The sequence below is a fragment of the Grus americana genome, chromosome 3 (genome assembly GCF_028858705.1).
Source record: "Grus americana isolate bGruAme1 chromosome 3, bGruAme1.mat, whole genome shotgun sequence".
Taxonomy (NCBI): Eukaryota; Metazoa; Chordata; class Aves; order Gruiformes; family Gruidae; genus Grus; species Grus americana.
In genome coordinates, this window is record NC_072854.1 from 60,787,665 (window position 1) to 60,804,507 (window position 16,843).

The following is a 16,843-nucleotide window of genomic DNA, read 5'->3' on the forward strand; positions in this document are numbered from 1 at the left end:
ACTGTTTCACAGTCTACTGAAACCAATTTTTTTCCCATGGACTTTGTCCCAGTACCAGTACCTGATCCCATCACATATGCAGTAGGTGGGAGTTTTCTGTTGTCTACTGTGAGCTTTGAGTTAGGTTTGAATATCCTCTAGAATTAAAAAGGGAAAATTAAAAGCCTCAGTACCACATTCCTTTAAAAATGGTTGCAAGTGGTCTACAGCTATAGTGTATCAAGACAAGAAGCAACTGGAGTGTAAAGAAAAATATCATTTGGACTTGGAGGTTAATTTATGTTAGCTGATTCTTAAAATGAAAACTGAGAAAGGCAGATATGGAGATGGTGAAGTTAAAGGATTCTTTAGTTCTGGTTCCTTGGAAAATACGAGATTCTCAGGAGGTCAGACAGAGCTGTTATCTGTGGCATATTTGAGTAACACTCCAGATAGTCAAGAGGTGACATGTTTCAGTAGTTAAAGCAAACACTGAATTTGGTGGTGGTTTTAGTCTTGTTTTACTGGATTCTAATGCATGAACTAAAATAGATGTTCCTATAACTATTATTTAACAAGTGAATAAAGGAAAAAAGACTTATTTGCTTACAACTCTTAGCATTGTTTTATAGATTAGAAGTACAAACAGTTTCTTCTGAATTATTTTATGCAGTTCAGTATATTATGAATTATTTTGTTTTTTCTCTAAGAAACTAGGAGGCAAACTATCAACAGAAATTCTTTCCAAGAAAAGGTTGTTTGGAAAGATTTCTTTCCAAGTGCTGTATGCATAGAATAAAAAATGCAGAAAGTCCATGCAGGGGACAGTTCACACTGTAAATGCATAAGGGGTCTTGGGGTATTGATGGTGTGAGCAACTGTTTAGATACAGGGAGTTTGTTTTAAAGCTAGTAGTGGTCATGCTGTGTTGGTGATAACCTGAAGACTTAGTAGGGGTAGTCTGGAGGAGGGAATTTATTTTATTAGACTGACTGGCATAGTGAGAAGAGCTTTCAGGCCTGTGGGCCCTTTGCTGTTTCTGAAGTAGAAGCAACAGACTGAAAAGCAGCTGGAGAGCACTTGCCCCAAGCTTGTTGGTTGTGTTGGAGTCAGTCAGATCACCAAAGGGAAGTTAGTTGATACCTGAGAGGCAGAGAGGTGGTAAGGTGCGGTTTTCTTGGGTACAGAGAGAGAGGACTTCTAGCCTGTGCCGCTTGGAGAGATTTGTTTGGAGGGAGGGAGATTGTAGTATAAAACTGGTATCTTACTGAGACTGATTTTTTGATACCTTGTAGAATTACGAATTTTAGTTTCTAGGCTGCCCCTGGATGTTTTCCCCCTTGAGGACCTTCGGGTCCCTTGGAGGTCACAGATGAGGGATAGCACGGTGATTTTGTACGAAATGCTTGCCAGCTGTCCTGGTTTTCGACTGGGATAGAGTTAATTTTCACAAGAAGCTGGAAAGGGACACAGCCAGCATAGCTGCCCCAAACTAGCCAAAGGGATATTCCATACCATATGATGTCATGTTCAGTATATAAGGGGGGGGAGCTGGCCAGGGAGGGGGGATCGCTGCTTGGGGACAGGCTGGACATTGGGTTCTGGGCGATGAGCAAATTGCATTGTGTATCACCTGCTTTCTATATTCTTTAATTAGTATTGTTGTTATTTTCCTCTTCCTTTGCTGTCCCAGTAAGCTGTTCTTATCCCAGCCCACAAGTTTTAACCTTTTTCTTCTGATTCTCCTCCCCATCCCACCGAAAGGGGGAGAAGCGAGTGAGCGGCTGCATGGTGCTCAGCTGCCGGCTGGGACTAAACCATGACACCAGCTTGTTTTGAAGGTGAAATTGAAACTCAGCTGAAATCTCTTGAGTTTTGCCTAGTGCTTTATTTATATGACTATTCTTCCTCCCACATGAAGATTAGGAACAGTTCAAATGCCAGTCCTAGCCAACTATAAAAAACTAATAATGTGCAGCTCAAGAAAGCAGAGTATTTTGCTCAGTTAGTGTAAAGAAAGCTTGACATTTTGGTAAGGAAGCTCAGCCAGCCCTAAATAAAGAACATGATTCCTCTTTGTAATACCAGATGCCCAAATAAAAATAGAAAAGCTTCATCAACTTTCTTTTGAACTCTATAAGCTCCTCTAAAGTGTGTCCTGCTAAAATTTCTGATAATCCAAACCAGTACTTCCTCAGAGACTCATTTTGTTTATACTGAGGTAGAATTAACAAGTAGTTTTAAAGTAAATTTTCCCGGTGTAGTTTATATAAAATTAGAATAAATAGTTAACAGTGCATAGGCTTTTCAGTTTTGAAATTGTAGGAAACAGTTCAGAACTAGATAGAAAAAATAATTTCATCAGTTATGATCAAATCACCTGCATGCACCTTTTGTCTCATGGCTGTCATTTCTTGCCCTTCTTTTCTGACCCTCATTTAGGATATAAGGAGGAAGAATTCAGCTGGCCCTCATACCTAAAGGCATGCAAGGCTCAAGCTGCTCCTAAATCACTGTTTGAAAACCAGAATGCAGTAAGTACTCACTTGTTACTAATGGTGTGGAAAGCTGCTAGTATGCTTGTGTGTGTGGTAGAGAGTCACAGCACATTTCAGCAATGGCAGACTTGAGACCTGAAATTTAAGATAAAAATATTTACAAGAAACTCAATAACAATCTCCACTTCAGTTCACCTCTCTGCAATTCTGACCCATTAATTTTTTTACTAATCTGTTTAAACATCTGATCTGACACATTCAGAAATAGTGTATTAAATGAAAATTAAGACTTAGTAGTACTGTGTCTCACACCATAATTTTGTGGAACAAGCACAGTCTTTCAGAGAGAGAGTATCTAAGAGTTAAAACCAACACATTTAATTTAGCAGCAAGTTTAGTGGTTTTTTTTATTTCATAAACCACAAGTCTCTGTGTCTGAGCATCTTTCATGTCAACTAATTAGGCTGCTGCCACTCTGTTGGGTCAGCTAATTGGGAAACTTAAAAATGACATGAATATATTGATTGTGGGCACTGGGGAGATTTCTGGATTTATAGTATTTATCTTCAATTAAATGTCTGTATTTAGACAGTGATTCCGTCGGGATTTCGAGTGGGGATGAAGCTGGAAGCCGTAGACAAGAAGAACCCGACTTTCATTTGTGTTGCTACGGTAACAGACATGGTGGACAATCGTTTTCTGGTTCATTTTGACAACTGGGATGAGAGTTACGACTACTGGTATGATGTTTTTGTTTTGTGTTCTAGTGAGACATATCAGAAATGTGTTAGCTTTAAGCAGTATTTTCTGTGATACTTTCCAGACTGTCGATACAGTTACCATACCAACTTTTGCTAGATATGTAATTGTGGCCACCAAAGTGTGTCTCAGTGGCAGACTGGAGGAATCAAAGTTTACATACCAGGTTAAACATAAAAAATCTCCGGAGATTGTGCTAAATGAGTGTCCCCATGTGGATTAATTTCTCATTTCAATTACATACTATGGCTGAGGTTGATATCTTTAGTGAATAACATGCACCATTATAATGTGACTGATTGTACTTGGAATTAGGTTTACATATATCTGAAAATTGAAAGAAAGGCTGCATTTTCTTACAAGGTTCTTGAACCTCTATGTTGTTCAGACCAAATCTGAGCCATCTTCTGTAAGGTATCAGGATAATGGCAAAACCTGGTTTTAGCGTTTTGTGTTCTACCTTCCTCTGAAATTGAGATCTTGGTATCCTGACCTGTGCTAGAGATGACCCTTTGGTGGTGGAGGAGCTTTGTGTATCTATATCAAAAGTCAGTGGATGGAGCAGGGTGTACTACAGGCATAAAGATCCTGAAGGAAATTCAGGCTTTGGCTGTCACAGAGCAGGTTTGTATTTGCATTTACATCTTCATTTGGCAGATCGTTTAGAGCAAAGTCATATATCTTACATTCTTTGAAGAGTAAGTTACTGCAGAACAGGTAGAGCATTGTAAGCCTTCGTCTTGGATTTGGCAGTGGCAATGTAATTGTATAGCTCGGCCTGTAAAAGCAATGGAAGAAGTTTTCTTCCTCTGTTTTTAATGATTGCTTAGGCACTACGTCAATGAGAATGATGTGAAACTATTATGTAAGTTCAAAACTCTGTGAGTCCGTCTCTTGAAATAATAATTGTACGGGCTACATGACAAATAAGCTGTAGGAGAATTAAATTATTGAACCACTGGTGAACAGGTGTTTCAGTGAAGTCAGGAACCAAATATCAAGATAATAGGATATATGAGTCAAAGAGCAGAAACATTAGTGATTATTTCTGTGAAGAAGTAACACAGAACATACATTTCCTCTACAAAGCAGGAGGAAGCTGGGGACTGGGAAGAGGTATTCTGAATTTCCTGATGTTTAAATGCTCACTAATAACAGTTATGCCATTAATTAATAATTAAAACAGCAGTTAGGCAAGGCTTTTAGTGCAAACACAATTTGTTCTTCTGGTGAAATTGTAAAATACCTTTCTGGAAGGAGCGAGAAGATGCTGCCAGAAATACCGTGCATGGAAATTAAATTCTGAGAGGCAGGGCCTACCTCTCTGCATTGCTGTGACTGAGAATGGGAGTGAATAGAAGAGGAAGAATAGAAAATAGGAGAAAAGAAGAGCAAATAAAAATAGCAGTGGAATGTCCAACCAAAAAAGAGCCTGAAAATGCATCCTATTATATTTTTAATTTTAGACACCAGGTTTGTAGGGGCCTTAAAATATCTTAGGTGCATAAGTTTCACATCTACCAACTGGTGTTTGTAACTAAAAATGCAAAGTTCAGTTGGGATTACTGAGAGTGGAGCCTCATAGTTTCCCTGCGCCTGGTATAAGTGTCAATCTCAGAATTATAGTGAAGGAGAAATTATATATTTAGTGTATGTAGCTGATTATTACAAACAAGTACCTTTTTTTCTGTATATCTTTTGTGATTTAGTTAGTTTGGGTAGATTGAACTTTTTCATTGAATATAAAAAGTCTTTCCTCTTCTTGGATAACTAAAAGACAGTTGATTGATTTTACTGGACTTCAGGCAACAGGAATCTATTTCCTTCGCCTAAGCTTTTTTAGGCTTCAGGCTTTGAGCCTGAAGATCCTCTTCCTGACTTTTTCCTGAGCATTACAAAATACGTTAATGGTTGAAAATAAGAACTCTAGCTAGAATTAGTCATTACTACAGCTCTTTAATGCATGGTGGTGATACTTTCAGTGTATTATAAAGCCCATTAGCTTGTCCTTTGGCAGTGGCTTTTGGAGGGAAGAAAAGTGAAGAAAATTGACAAATTTAAGATGTTCCTCAGGAAGGAGAATTTTGACCTATATGACACAAGCCATCAGGTCCTTCCATCTGTCCCATATTTTTTGATGAACAAGTAATACTTACTTGAGAGCCAAGATGTTCCCTCTGAGTGGAATTTCCAAATTTTTCTTATGGTTGTCTGAATCTGGAAATAGAATTTGGGAATCTTTGGGTATGTTTGAACTATGAATTAACTACACTGGCTTTCAGTTCTCCATTCTCTTGCACCTGTTATGCTTACACACAGATTTATGTCACCTCAGCTTCCTAATTTATTTGTGACCAAACCCAAACATGGCCAGAGCTTGCGCAGGAGGTGGAGCTGTGATAGCTTGTTGCCGCTTGGCCACAGGAGAGATGGAGCGATGGCCGTGCTGGACGTGCCGCAGCCCAACCTCGCTGGGTCGGAGGGCTCTGGCTGCCGTCCTCCTTGGCTTGGTCTGAACTTCCCCTGCAGAGAAGGTGCTACAGTCAGCTTTTGGAATCAGCTTACCAGAGTGTGAGAAAGTATGATGTCACATGCTTCACTCACCGTTCTGTTCCTGTCCGTCTTGCATAGAAAAAACGATATCTAAAGTGCCTCGTGAAGACAAATCAGCTTTTGATTTTCTGAACCATTCTCTGGCTGTATGAGTTTTGGAACAGACTGGATTTTGGTGTGAGACTAAGTAAGAGGCCGGTTCTGCTCTCCACCAGCATCTGCTATTTTGCTAAACAGCAAAGTCCTTAAAAGTTGTGCTCTGCTTGTTTCGTTTTTGAGATAATTAACTTTGCTCCACTCTCTCTTTGAAAGGAACAGTCTTTTTGAAGGGGTTGTACTATGTGAAAAAGAAGATAAAACAATCTTAAAGAACCATGAGTCACAGTGCATGCTTTCAACTATTTAAATGGATAATAGACCATTATCTGACCCTAAAGCTCTAAAATTCCATGCAAATTACCATGCAGCAGCTGTCTTACCAGATTTTCAATAGAAAATACAGTAACATGGCTTGCTGTACCACCTCTGGACACATACCATAACCTCACATTTTGGGAAGTCCTGACCTAAAATAATACCAGCAATGATGAAGTATTCTCACTTATGCACTAGATGGGGCTGCAGGATGGTTTCTGTGTTTTTCTTTCTTTTTTTTTTTCTTCTTTTTTTAATGCACGGTTAGGTGAATGACATCTCACAATCAAGAAGTTGTATAAGTAGTATTCTTGAGGGCATATTATTATTTGTGGGTATAATGCATGTGCGTATGAGAGATTTTTGATAGATAAGATTTTCATTACAGATTGTATCTACATTTAATAAAGTGAAAATCAAATTGCCAAAAGGTTTGTTTTCACAAAAGTGAAAATAAGAAACTCTTTCAAAACAGAAAATTCGTATAACACATACAGTTTATTTTAAAGAAAATGCCAATTACTAAATGAAAACTCTGTCTACATCTTCAGGTGGAGACCCATTTGGGAAAATATTTTTCTAAAATAATGGAATATTCATTTTTTTAACAGCAAGCATTATCATCCATCTCTCTTGATCTGAATTTAATGAGCTGTATGTATGAAACAGATTTCTGGGAAAAACTAACAGGACAGCTGAAAGCAACCGAAAGAAAAATACTACATCGTCTTCCATGTCTGAGTCTCCCATTGCGACGTGCTCTCCTGCCGTGAGTTAAGGCTTGTTGAACTGCACACGTGTTCCTGTCACGCAGAGTGGTGCACGCTCCAGGGGCTCACGTTGTCAGCTGCCCTCGACTTTCCTTATTGCAGAACTTCTTCCTGACCTTTTACATCATGTAGCTCTTCCCTGCTTTGACGTCCTTTCTAAGATGTAGTTAAGCTACGCATAACTCAGGGAACTGCCACTTGTTCTGAGCCCTCTCTGTGTGGCTCTCTTAGGGGTTCAGCTGGTGCATTCTGCTGGGTTTGGCTCCACTTCAGCTTCCTGGATTAGCTTCAGTTTCCAGTATTGATAATAGATGTCTTTTTCTGTCCGCATGTTCTTATGCGACAGAAAGAATGGATCACAAGTGGCATGAACTATATGAACATTATAGTCTTGCTTTATTAGTTGAGTGTGCGCGTGTCACCACTCCACTGCCTGGTGGAAGGTGGCTTTGCTTTGCTGGGATCCAGGGGTAGGTAGGTTTGGAGGTGCAAAATTCTTCAGCTCCTGCTAGTGGCAGTAACCTTTTTCGGCCTAGCAAGCATCCTCACAGTTCATGGATCATCATCTTTTATGAAGCATGTGAGCTGGGTGATCTGTTTTGGAACACAAAAAAAAAAAAAAGCTGTGGGACACAGCAAATTGATTGTGAGAGTTCAGAGTAGCCTTTAGCATTCCAGCTGACAGTTCTTGGACTTAGTCTGATAGACTATTGTTGTTCTTCCAAACTGGATAGTATGTCCACGAAATAACACACATTGAAGCATAGTAGTTTTACTTAAAATAGTGTGTGATATTTACTGATCTCTACTTTTTATTGTTAAATGGACTGTTAGAAGCTAAAAGGCTGTGTGAAATCAGTAGGTAAAGATGGACCATATGACCTGGTTTTGCTGGCACAGGGATATTTTTTATTCCTGAGGTCACAGAAGTTTCTTATAGGCTCATCTGTAATGACTGGGTTTTTCTTTTAAAGCAAATCAAAACGTTGTGGATGTTTTGTAGTGCTATTTTGCAGTGCTCTGGTATTGTGTAGCACTCATTGCTACATGTTCCACGTTCGCACCCATTGCTGTAATGTCAGAGCATCTTCCAGGAGTGCATCTTTCATTGTGACATACCTCGGTCACTTGCTTCTTGAATCTTCAAGGCAAAAAATGTGTGCAGTGGCATTTACTTTTCAGATTTTTATAAAAATGTATATTCAAACTATGCTTGAAAAAGCAAAACAGAACAAATGCATTTAGAAGGTTTGTCCTGGTAAGCGCTTTTACATGTCTACCTCGTTATTTTAAGTATAGTGTTGATAATACCATAGTGACGCACGATCGTGGATCTTGTTCCCAAATTTAACTCAGGAAACTTTTGAAAATAATTTGTGGACTTTACTGCAAAACATTTCAGAAGTAAGAGGACATGTCCTTCCAGTGCAGGAAGATACCTCATCCGTGTAAAATCCTTCCAAGTGAAACTCTAACTTGAGAGGGATGGGAGAAAGAAGTGCTGCCCCCCTTGCTCGTTGGCTTCTCTTCACCGTTACTGTAAAGAGAAGGGAAGAGGATAGAGGGAGCATGAAGCGCTCACCTTTTCTCTGGGTCGTTTGGAGCAAAGCATTTCTAGGAATCAGATGCTGAGTTTTAACAGTGCAAAATTATCACAAAAGTCCTTTTGCTTCCTTTTATTAATGGCAACTTCAGTGATTTAGAGAGTACCTGGTGTGATTCTATAAATACTAACTACACACAGTATAGCTTTCTATATTGTAGTAGGACAAAAGGTTGGTATTCTTCAAGTGAGTTGAATCCTTGGCTATTGTCAGAGCCATTACAGAGTCTATCAAATGTAGGTTTTATCTGCTAGAAATTGATCTGTTTGGCATCATGACAAAGAAATACTAGCAGAGCTGTTTCGTACATAAAGCCACAAGATAATTGCAGTAGGTTGGCCAATATTTTTCATCATTAGTGCTTGACTCTTTTTAAGTAGAAGGCTAGAGGAGTGCTTGTTGTGAGACAGTGCTTCTGAAACACCCAACCTGCATTTCCGTTGTTGAAGTACATCCATACTGAGTTTTTGACATCATGTGAAATTACTTTTCAGATTTTAAAAAAAAATTAGTGTTATTCTGTGTATTCCAAATATGATGTGCTCCTTCATTTTTCTTTTATGCAGCACAGGTTCAAAACTGCAATGTGGCCGTAGCCCAGGATTCAGTCTACAGTCTTTTCTGTGCTGTGTTTCCTTTTGCAATCCTTAAAACATGTTTGTGTTCAAGATCTGCAGACCTAGCATTTTGATCTGAGCCTTAAGACTTTAAGGTGCCATTTACCTTCAACTTCTTTTTCTGTCATGCACAGTTCATTGCACCCTCTGAAGTATTACAGATTATCAATATGTGATATTTAAAAAAAAATATAAACTTGTACTGCTAATTAAGGAAAATTAATATAACTTCCAGTATGCTAATACTTTCTGAGTAGATACAGATAATGATAATTTTATAACAATCAGGGAGAGCAGACTCACTGTTCAGGTATTTTATATTAGTAACTCTTGGGTTGAGGGGAAAGGGGAAGAGTACATGTTACCCTCCAGCCTGATGGTTGAGGCATTGACTTCAGAGAGGGATTAAATAGGAACTGGATCACAATGAGTGTTTCAGCATTTTATGCAATGATTATTGTATGTGAAGTATATGTCTTCATGCATGGATGCTCTTTGCTTGTCTTCTTTTCTCATTAAATATTTGAAAAGTGTTGGGAAAGCAGCATTGCTTCAGCAGGAGGGAGAGATGGTGTTTCTATCTCGACTGCTGCTTGGCTACTTAAGCTTGGTTTCTTGATCCCTCCCTGGGGAATGAAGACTTTAGCTACTTCAGCTGACTCAGGCTGCAGCGTGTTGGCCTCGGGTCCTTGGAGCGAGTGAGGCACTGGGCTCGTGGCCGCTAGAGAGATGGAAGCGCTGATGGGATTCTCCAGAAGAGAGAGGGCACGTAGCTGGGAATATTTAATGTCAGCTACTGAAGTACCTTTAGGGTTAGGAAACGGTGAGAGAGAGAGAGTTCGCTGTAATACTGAATTTATCTAACTAAAAAAGAAATTAGGTGGGACAGGCTCCTAAGAGAAATGAGGTCCCTAAGGACGGATCTATGTGGGGATTACATGGTTATATTTGAGTTTCCAGCTAAATAGAGGAAAACAGTATGTTCACACAGCATACTGCAGTGCCGTGCAGAATAATGCTAGCTTTTTGTGTCAGCATGATGTTCCTTAGTCACCCTGACTACATAAGTAGTATCTACTTCTTTAAAAAGCACTGTTAATTGTTCAGCCAGCTCAAAAACAATCATTAAGTATCGATGCAGACATAGGGATGGTGCATGTTTCACAGCAGAGTCTGATGACTTTTTACTTTTCCTGTAGATCAGTCTTACTTTTTGCCTTTCCTAATCATAGTGAGTAATAATACAATAATTATAGTATATACATTATATATTATATAAACCATATATTATATTGTACATGATACATTGTTATGAAATAATATAACAATATGTAATAAAATTATCTAGTTCTATAATAATATAACAATGCTGCATGTTTAAACAGTTTTTCTCTCACCTGCTTTGGTGTCAATTACATTTTTGCAATGCGTGTCATGTTTTTTGGTATTGCTAACAGAACTTGATAGCCAGCACCCACTGCCGCTTTCTTCTAAGCACAACGTAACTGAACCAGTGAGCACAGTGAGAGCGATCTCTCCTTGCTTCAGAGCGATGCCAGCACATGTCAAGTATAACTCACCCTGCCCCTGTTAGTCTCCTGTGGTTCTTGTGGCATGCCACAGGCAACAGCACTCGTACAAAATTTGATGCACATGACAGAAAATATGGGAAGTTGTTAGTCACTTGAGTCAGAGAGTTTGATCAGCTTTTTTAGAGCAATTTGCAGTCTTGGGTCACTGATTAGTTCTGGATCCTTTCAGGCAGCTTGGGCCTAAAATGCTATTTTATTCTTTTTTGCTGATGGTTTTTCCTCAGATTACTTTGCTTATGTGCTGCTGGGTTATAATAACGTGGTTATAGCTCCATTCAAACCACTCAGAATCTGGTTTTGAATTTTTACTCATTATTGACAATGCATTGCAGTTTTGCATGATTTTCTAATCTGTCTCCAGGTGCAACCTGGATCATTAATCAAGGTCTTTAAGCTTTTGGTTTAAAGTTCCAATCTTGGCATTGCAAAGCCCCATCTTTGATGGGTTTACTGCGTTCTTGCAACCAGCCAACATGTTTCTACCAAGAGTCTCTATGCCTGAATTTTTCAGGTACAGCATTGTAGTTTCTCAGTGGAGATCTACCACTGACTTGAAGGTCTTGATTTTTTGATCTTCCAGTGAAATAGTAAATAAAGTCTTATGCTGCTTTCGGTGGTTACAAGTCTGTGTTGGATTCGTTCATATTTTCAGGTTATGTTTGCAGTTTAAGTGTAAGTTGAAGGTGTCATAGGTTATTCAGAATTTGTTAAATCTTTTTTTGTATGTCTTGTTTTCTAAGCATAATAGAATGTCTGAAGAACTGCATCGTCAATCCCCTGTTTTCTCCCCCTCCTCCAGGTGTGAGGCAGCTAGCCCACATATTCATCCTGTTGGATGGTGTAAAGAACATAAAAGAACTCTCATCACCCCACCAGGTTTGTGTCTTACACATCTGAAAGATTTAAGGTTATAGTCAGCTAGCACCATTAAAGCTTATACCATAAGCTTATTGTTACCTCTCCTGAATTTTTCTTTCTGTAATTAAGAATTGGTATTTGGGGAGTTCTAAATTTTTTTAGAGGACATAATATATTGAAAGTAGAAATATAGTAGACATTAGGTGTTAAGTACGCACATATATGCTGCTCTAGTAAGGAGACATCTGTCCATGAAAGGTGCCCCTTGGAATCTGAACAAGTTTGTATTTTTGACGGAATGTATTCACTTAGAAGACTTACATTGTGAAAATGCTGATAAAGCAGATTCCGGGTGTGTGAGATCGTTGCATAAGAAAAGCATTTTCATGTGAACTACATCTGCAAGGTAATGGGTTGATGAGCAGAGTGCCTTACGTGATCAAGGAATCAAACTTGTAGGGGCTCTTTGGAAGGGAGGAAAGCACAATGAGAGAGACAAAACAGAAAAATGAAAGTGTTTTCATCATTAGTATGAAATATAAGACCGCTGTGGTTTTTCAAGACTGCTGTGTATGGCTGGATGATCTAAATGCCCTGTTGCAGAAACTGCCATCTGTGATCTGAGAACATGGAAAAATTTAATTGGTTAAAACCAACTTTGACAGAAGTTCTAATAGCCAGCAATCTTGAAAAGTCGTAACCAATCTGTCTGTCAGGAGGTTAATTACAGCCTATTATTCAGTGAAATCCCTTTTAAAACATACCAGAATTGCTTTCGTTCTGTTCTAGATTATGAATCATAATATTTAAACTTCAGGTTAAACTTCTGGTGCAGATGAAAGGCAAAGGACAGGCACTGCCTTTTCTTCAAGAGCAAAGCTGCCTTTGTGTTTCGTACAAACACTTCATGCAAACATGACACTTTCTGAGAAAGGCAACATCTTTTTTGATGATGTCTGTAAATTATTCTTATAGTAAATGTCCAGGCTGGTTTTTTTAGAAATGTAGTTAAAACGAATTCACTAAGAGAATAGCAAGTAGTCACGTGTGCTCTACGGTGGTACAAAGCTATCACTGATTAGATTGTGTTAGCCAGTAATGTACTGTTTATAAAATACAGGATTAGGCTTACAATACTTGAATGAATTCCTTGAATTAAGTGGACAGATTTTTCCAGTCCACATTATTTATATTCCCATACCCAAAGCAATTGTGACTTTTTCTGATAGCTACTCGATATTGTATATGAAAAGATTGTTGGGGTTTTTAACCTACATGGTGAATGTGTCAGAGACAATTTAGAGTAGCCTTTCTTGTAATTATTTCATATATCTGAAGCATAAATCAGAACAGTATTATAAAAGCGTTAGGCATTCTGTAAATTAGACATTAATTTTATTTTTTGCACTGCAATGTTTAATTCTGCTCATATTTCTTCTGTGCCAGATTATCCACATGCTAAGCATTTTTCTTGGGAGAAGTATTTGGAAGAAACCAGTTCATTACCTGCACCTGCAAGGGCTTTTAAAGTGGTGAGAAAATGCTTATATTTCTTCATGCTTTTAAGTGCATATAATTAATTAGTTTAAGAAGAGAATACATATATGGTGTTCCTATGTTTCCAAATGTATCCAGTTAATTAGTTGCAAAATAGGTGGTTTATTTTTATGCAAGCTTGCAGTTCACTGTTAGAAAACAGGTAATTATTACTATAAATCACTATTACTTTCTTATTTTAATTGTTATAAATGCGATTAAATGTTACCAAATGTTACTAATTAATGTAATTTGCTATGGGAAATTACTGCCTAGTTATTAGAAATAATGAGATAGCTACCAAGTCATCATAACATATTTTGAACATATGTATTTCTAACCGTACATTTTAAATGGCCCAATAAATACAGGGAGAATGTAAAAATGATTGTAGGTGGTCAGGCTGCCCATCTGGTCCATCGTATCTGGCAGTGGCCAAGAGAGAGTTTGTGTTTCATATCCTTCAGTAGACTTTTTCTTCTGCGAGTTTGCAAGCAGGGCACATGGGCAGCGTCCACAGGCAGCTCCCCAGCTTAACTGTTGTGTTTGGTTACAGCATCCTTTTCTTTTAGCTTTGTACTTGGTAGTTTCTTCCAGGGGCACCTATCTTTCTTGAGCTCTTAGGATTTCAGTGAGGAAAGTGGACTGGTCGGTAACGCAGAAAGGATTGGTGTTGGGAGCCAGCATCAGATGGCTGGTAGCTCCCATCCCCTTGTCTCACAGCACACTGAAGCTGGTTTGCCTCGGCTGTTCAGATTAAGGTCACTAATTCTGAATCACACTTTACTAAGAGCTGGAATAACAACAGCAGAAATGTGGTGCTTATAGCAGTTCCTGGGGTCAGTAGATCACCAGAGTTTATTACCGACCTGCACTTTATCACCCCAAAATGTGTCTGGCTCAACAGCATGTCTCAATCTTATGTTCTCACCAAAAAGAGCAAGGATTAGGAAGGTATTTCGTTATACCTGAGAGGTATAGTCCTTGGTGAAACAGTGGAGGGCTGTGGCCTTGACTACGTCAAGATAAAAGCAAACATTTTCTTTTTCTCTGGGAGCATCCATGTTTTAATTTCTCTCCGTGGGGTTCAGGGGACAGCCACCCTGCAGTGCTCAGCACTGGGAATGCCCCACCAGTGGCCCGCAGGGTCCGTCTGGCTGTGTCTGCACCGGGAATCTGACCGGGACATGCCACAGGTGTGCAGGCATGGATGGCGTTAAACTGGGAGACCACTAGCTGGCATGGCTCAACGCTGTTCCAGAAACCATGCTGGCAGAGAGCGGCTGAGGATGGTGTAGGTCCCAAAAGGGAGCTTAGACAAGGCCATCTGGCTTTGAGGATGGAGAGGAAGGAGAGCTTGACTGCATGGGGGTCAGCTGTGCTCTGCGTTCTGGTTTGTTTCACAGCCAGAGGAAATCCCCTCCCTGCTTGCTGTGCTAATACAATGGCAACCATAGAATGCTAATTGTGACAGACAATAAGAAAGCACATCTAATGGGAATAAAATGCTGATTGTCTTGGAGTTTGGGTGAAGTCTTCCTGAGACGGTCACAGTATTTTATGTTGTATTTTGGGAGAAAATAGAGTTCTTAAGCTGCAGCTGAGGAAAAACCACCGATGTTCAGGGAAGTCTTAGAGGGACAGATATGTTGCTTTCCTAGAAATCTAAAATACAAGCATAGCATGTCTTGTGCACATGTTCCTTTAAAATAGAAATAATTTGTGCTTTAAGTTTCTTAACTGTAGATGACAAAGATAAAATCTGATCTTCCTAACAAAGAGACCTTTTTGCCAAAATAGCATTACAAAACAGGTATTCGGTCCTGGTTTTTCCAAGTCAGTATTTACTGGTATACCGTGGATTAGTTATGTTGTCAGTAGGAAACTGAAAAACAGTGTTTGATCCACAAAGTGAAAACACATACTAAAAAAACCACAAATATGTTTCCTGTAGACAATTTCATAGACATTTCAGGCTGCTGCTATGTAGGTACTTCATTCAATACTGTTGGTCAAAATCTCTGGGAAAACTTTTCTAGAGAATTTAGGAAAAAACCCAACTGATTTAAAATAAAGATCCATAATTACCTGCTTGGAAGGCTTGAATGGAGAATCTGGAATCCCAAAGTAGTTACTTTATTCCTCTACTTTAATAACACTGGTTTGAATGAGGTTTTTATGGTTGGATTTGTTGGAGGGAGAGAGCAGATTTGAAAAAATGAAGGCAGAAAGTTTTCTATGGATTTTATATACTTTACAATTGTGTGAGATTTTTGAGGTTTTCTTCTGTTTCACAAATAATGTTGTTCTTTTCTAGAAACCTTCTCATGGCTTTCAGAAAAACATGAAACTTGAAGTGGTTGATAAGAGAAATCCAGTATTTATCAGAGTAGCAACTATTGTAGATACTGATGACTATAGAATAAAAGTAAGTTTCTCTGTCTTACTGTACTATCCCGTTTCAGTGACTGATGAGTACTTTGAAAACCAAAATCTTATAGTTGTAAAACTAAGCACTAAGGAAGAAATGAGTCATATGCTGTGTCCTGCTAAGCTTTTGCTCATCATTTTCACTGATTAATATGCATATAATTCCTTTGGAAGGAGTTGTTTTATTATCCTCTTAGTTACATTTGCTGACATAGGTAATTAGAGAGCAGAGTTGAGTATGTGGGAAAATAGCTTTGGGAATAGTTGATCAAAGTTGTCTATTCTATCAAGAAATGGAATGATTTAATATCAAGTGTCAAAGGGCTGCTATGATATTTGTGTTAGGGTCCATAAAATATTTGGCCTGGGTTAATTGAATCTGTCTCTATAAACTTCAAGGGAGAGGAGAGAGATGTGAGATATGAAAAATAACCCTGATCTCTTGTGCCTTGTCAGAGACTTCTGCAATTCTGAACTTCATATTAATTATAGACTTCAGATTGGATTAATCTCAGATAATGTATTTTTAAGAAATTCCAGTTTTCCAGAAGTTGTATACTTGAATGATACTATTTTTTATTGTACAAAACCAGTTTATGCTCTGTAGCCCTTAACTGTTAGAACGGCTAGCATATTCCAGGTGCCCAGTTAGATGGATGTGAACGATGTTTGTGTTTGTGGTTTGTACAGATTTATTAGGCATACCTGGAAATGCAGCATGAAATGCAGCTGACGTTTCATTTTGAATCTGAATTAACTGGTGGTAGGGAGTTAACAGAACTAATATCTTCACACCTACACATTTTCTGTCTAAACTTTAAGTTGGTCATGCAAAAAAGAAAACCAAAACACAAAAAAACCCCTCTCTAGTCTAATTTATTAAAATTACAGGATTTGTAGCTTCTGGAGTGGTAATTTGACTCTGTTGCATATGTTGAAAGAGCTCTGCTTGTAATTATCTATGTGTACATGCATCCCCACATGCGCATGAGAGATCTGAGCTATTTACTAGTACAGAGGTCAAGTAAGATTTGAAGATATTTAGCTTTTGCCTGAAAAAAATGCATGTATAGCCCGTACTAGTGGTTTTCTGGGAAGTCGCATACTTCATTTGCTCATCAGTTTCAACTCTTTATCCTCTGTAATCTCATTTTACTAAAATTGTTACTTGTGTGTTACAGGGGTTTGTTTGTTTTCTATGGATAAATGCCTTTTTTAGTCCTTCATTTACTG

The 16,843-nt window shown here is 38.6% G+C and overlaps 1 protein-coding gene across 14 annotated transcripts in view; it reads left to right on the top strand.

Annotated features, from left to right (window-relative positions):
- The window catches only part of L3MBTL3 (L3MBTL histone methyl-lysine binding protein 3), an 83,465-nt gene that overhangs the window by 38,663 nt on the left and 27,959 nt on the right, over positions 1-16,843 (top strand). For all 14 annotated transcript variants that reach the window (XM_054819601.1, XM_054819600.1, XM_054819613.1 and 11 more), the window contains 5 exons: positions 2,422-2,513; positions 3,066-3,217; positions 11,586-11,662; positions 13,091-13,176; positions 15,498-15,608. In XM_054819601.1, the coding sequence (XP_054675576.1) occupies positions 2,422-2,513; positions 3,066-3,217; positions 11,586-11,662; positions 13,091-13,176; positions 15,498-15,608 (518 nt within the window). The remainder of the gene's footprint in view (positions 1-2,421; positions 2,514-3,065; positions 3,218-11,585; positions 11,663-13,090; positions 13,177-15,497; positions 15,609-16,843) is intronic.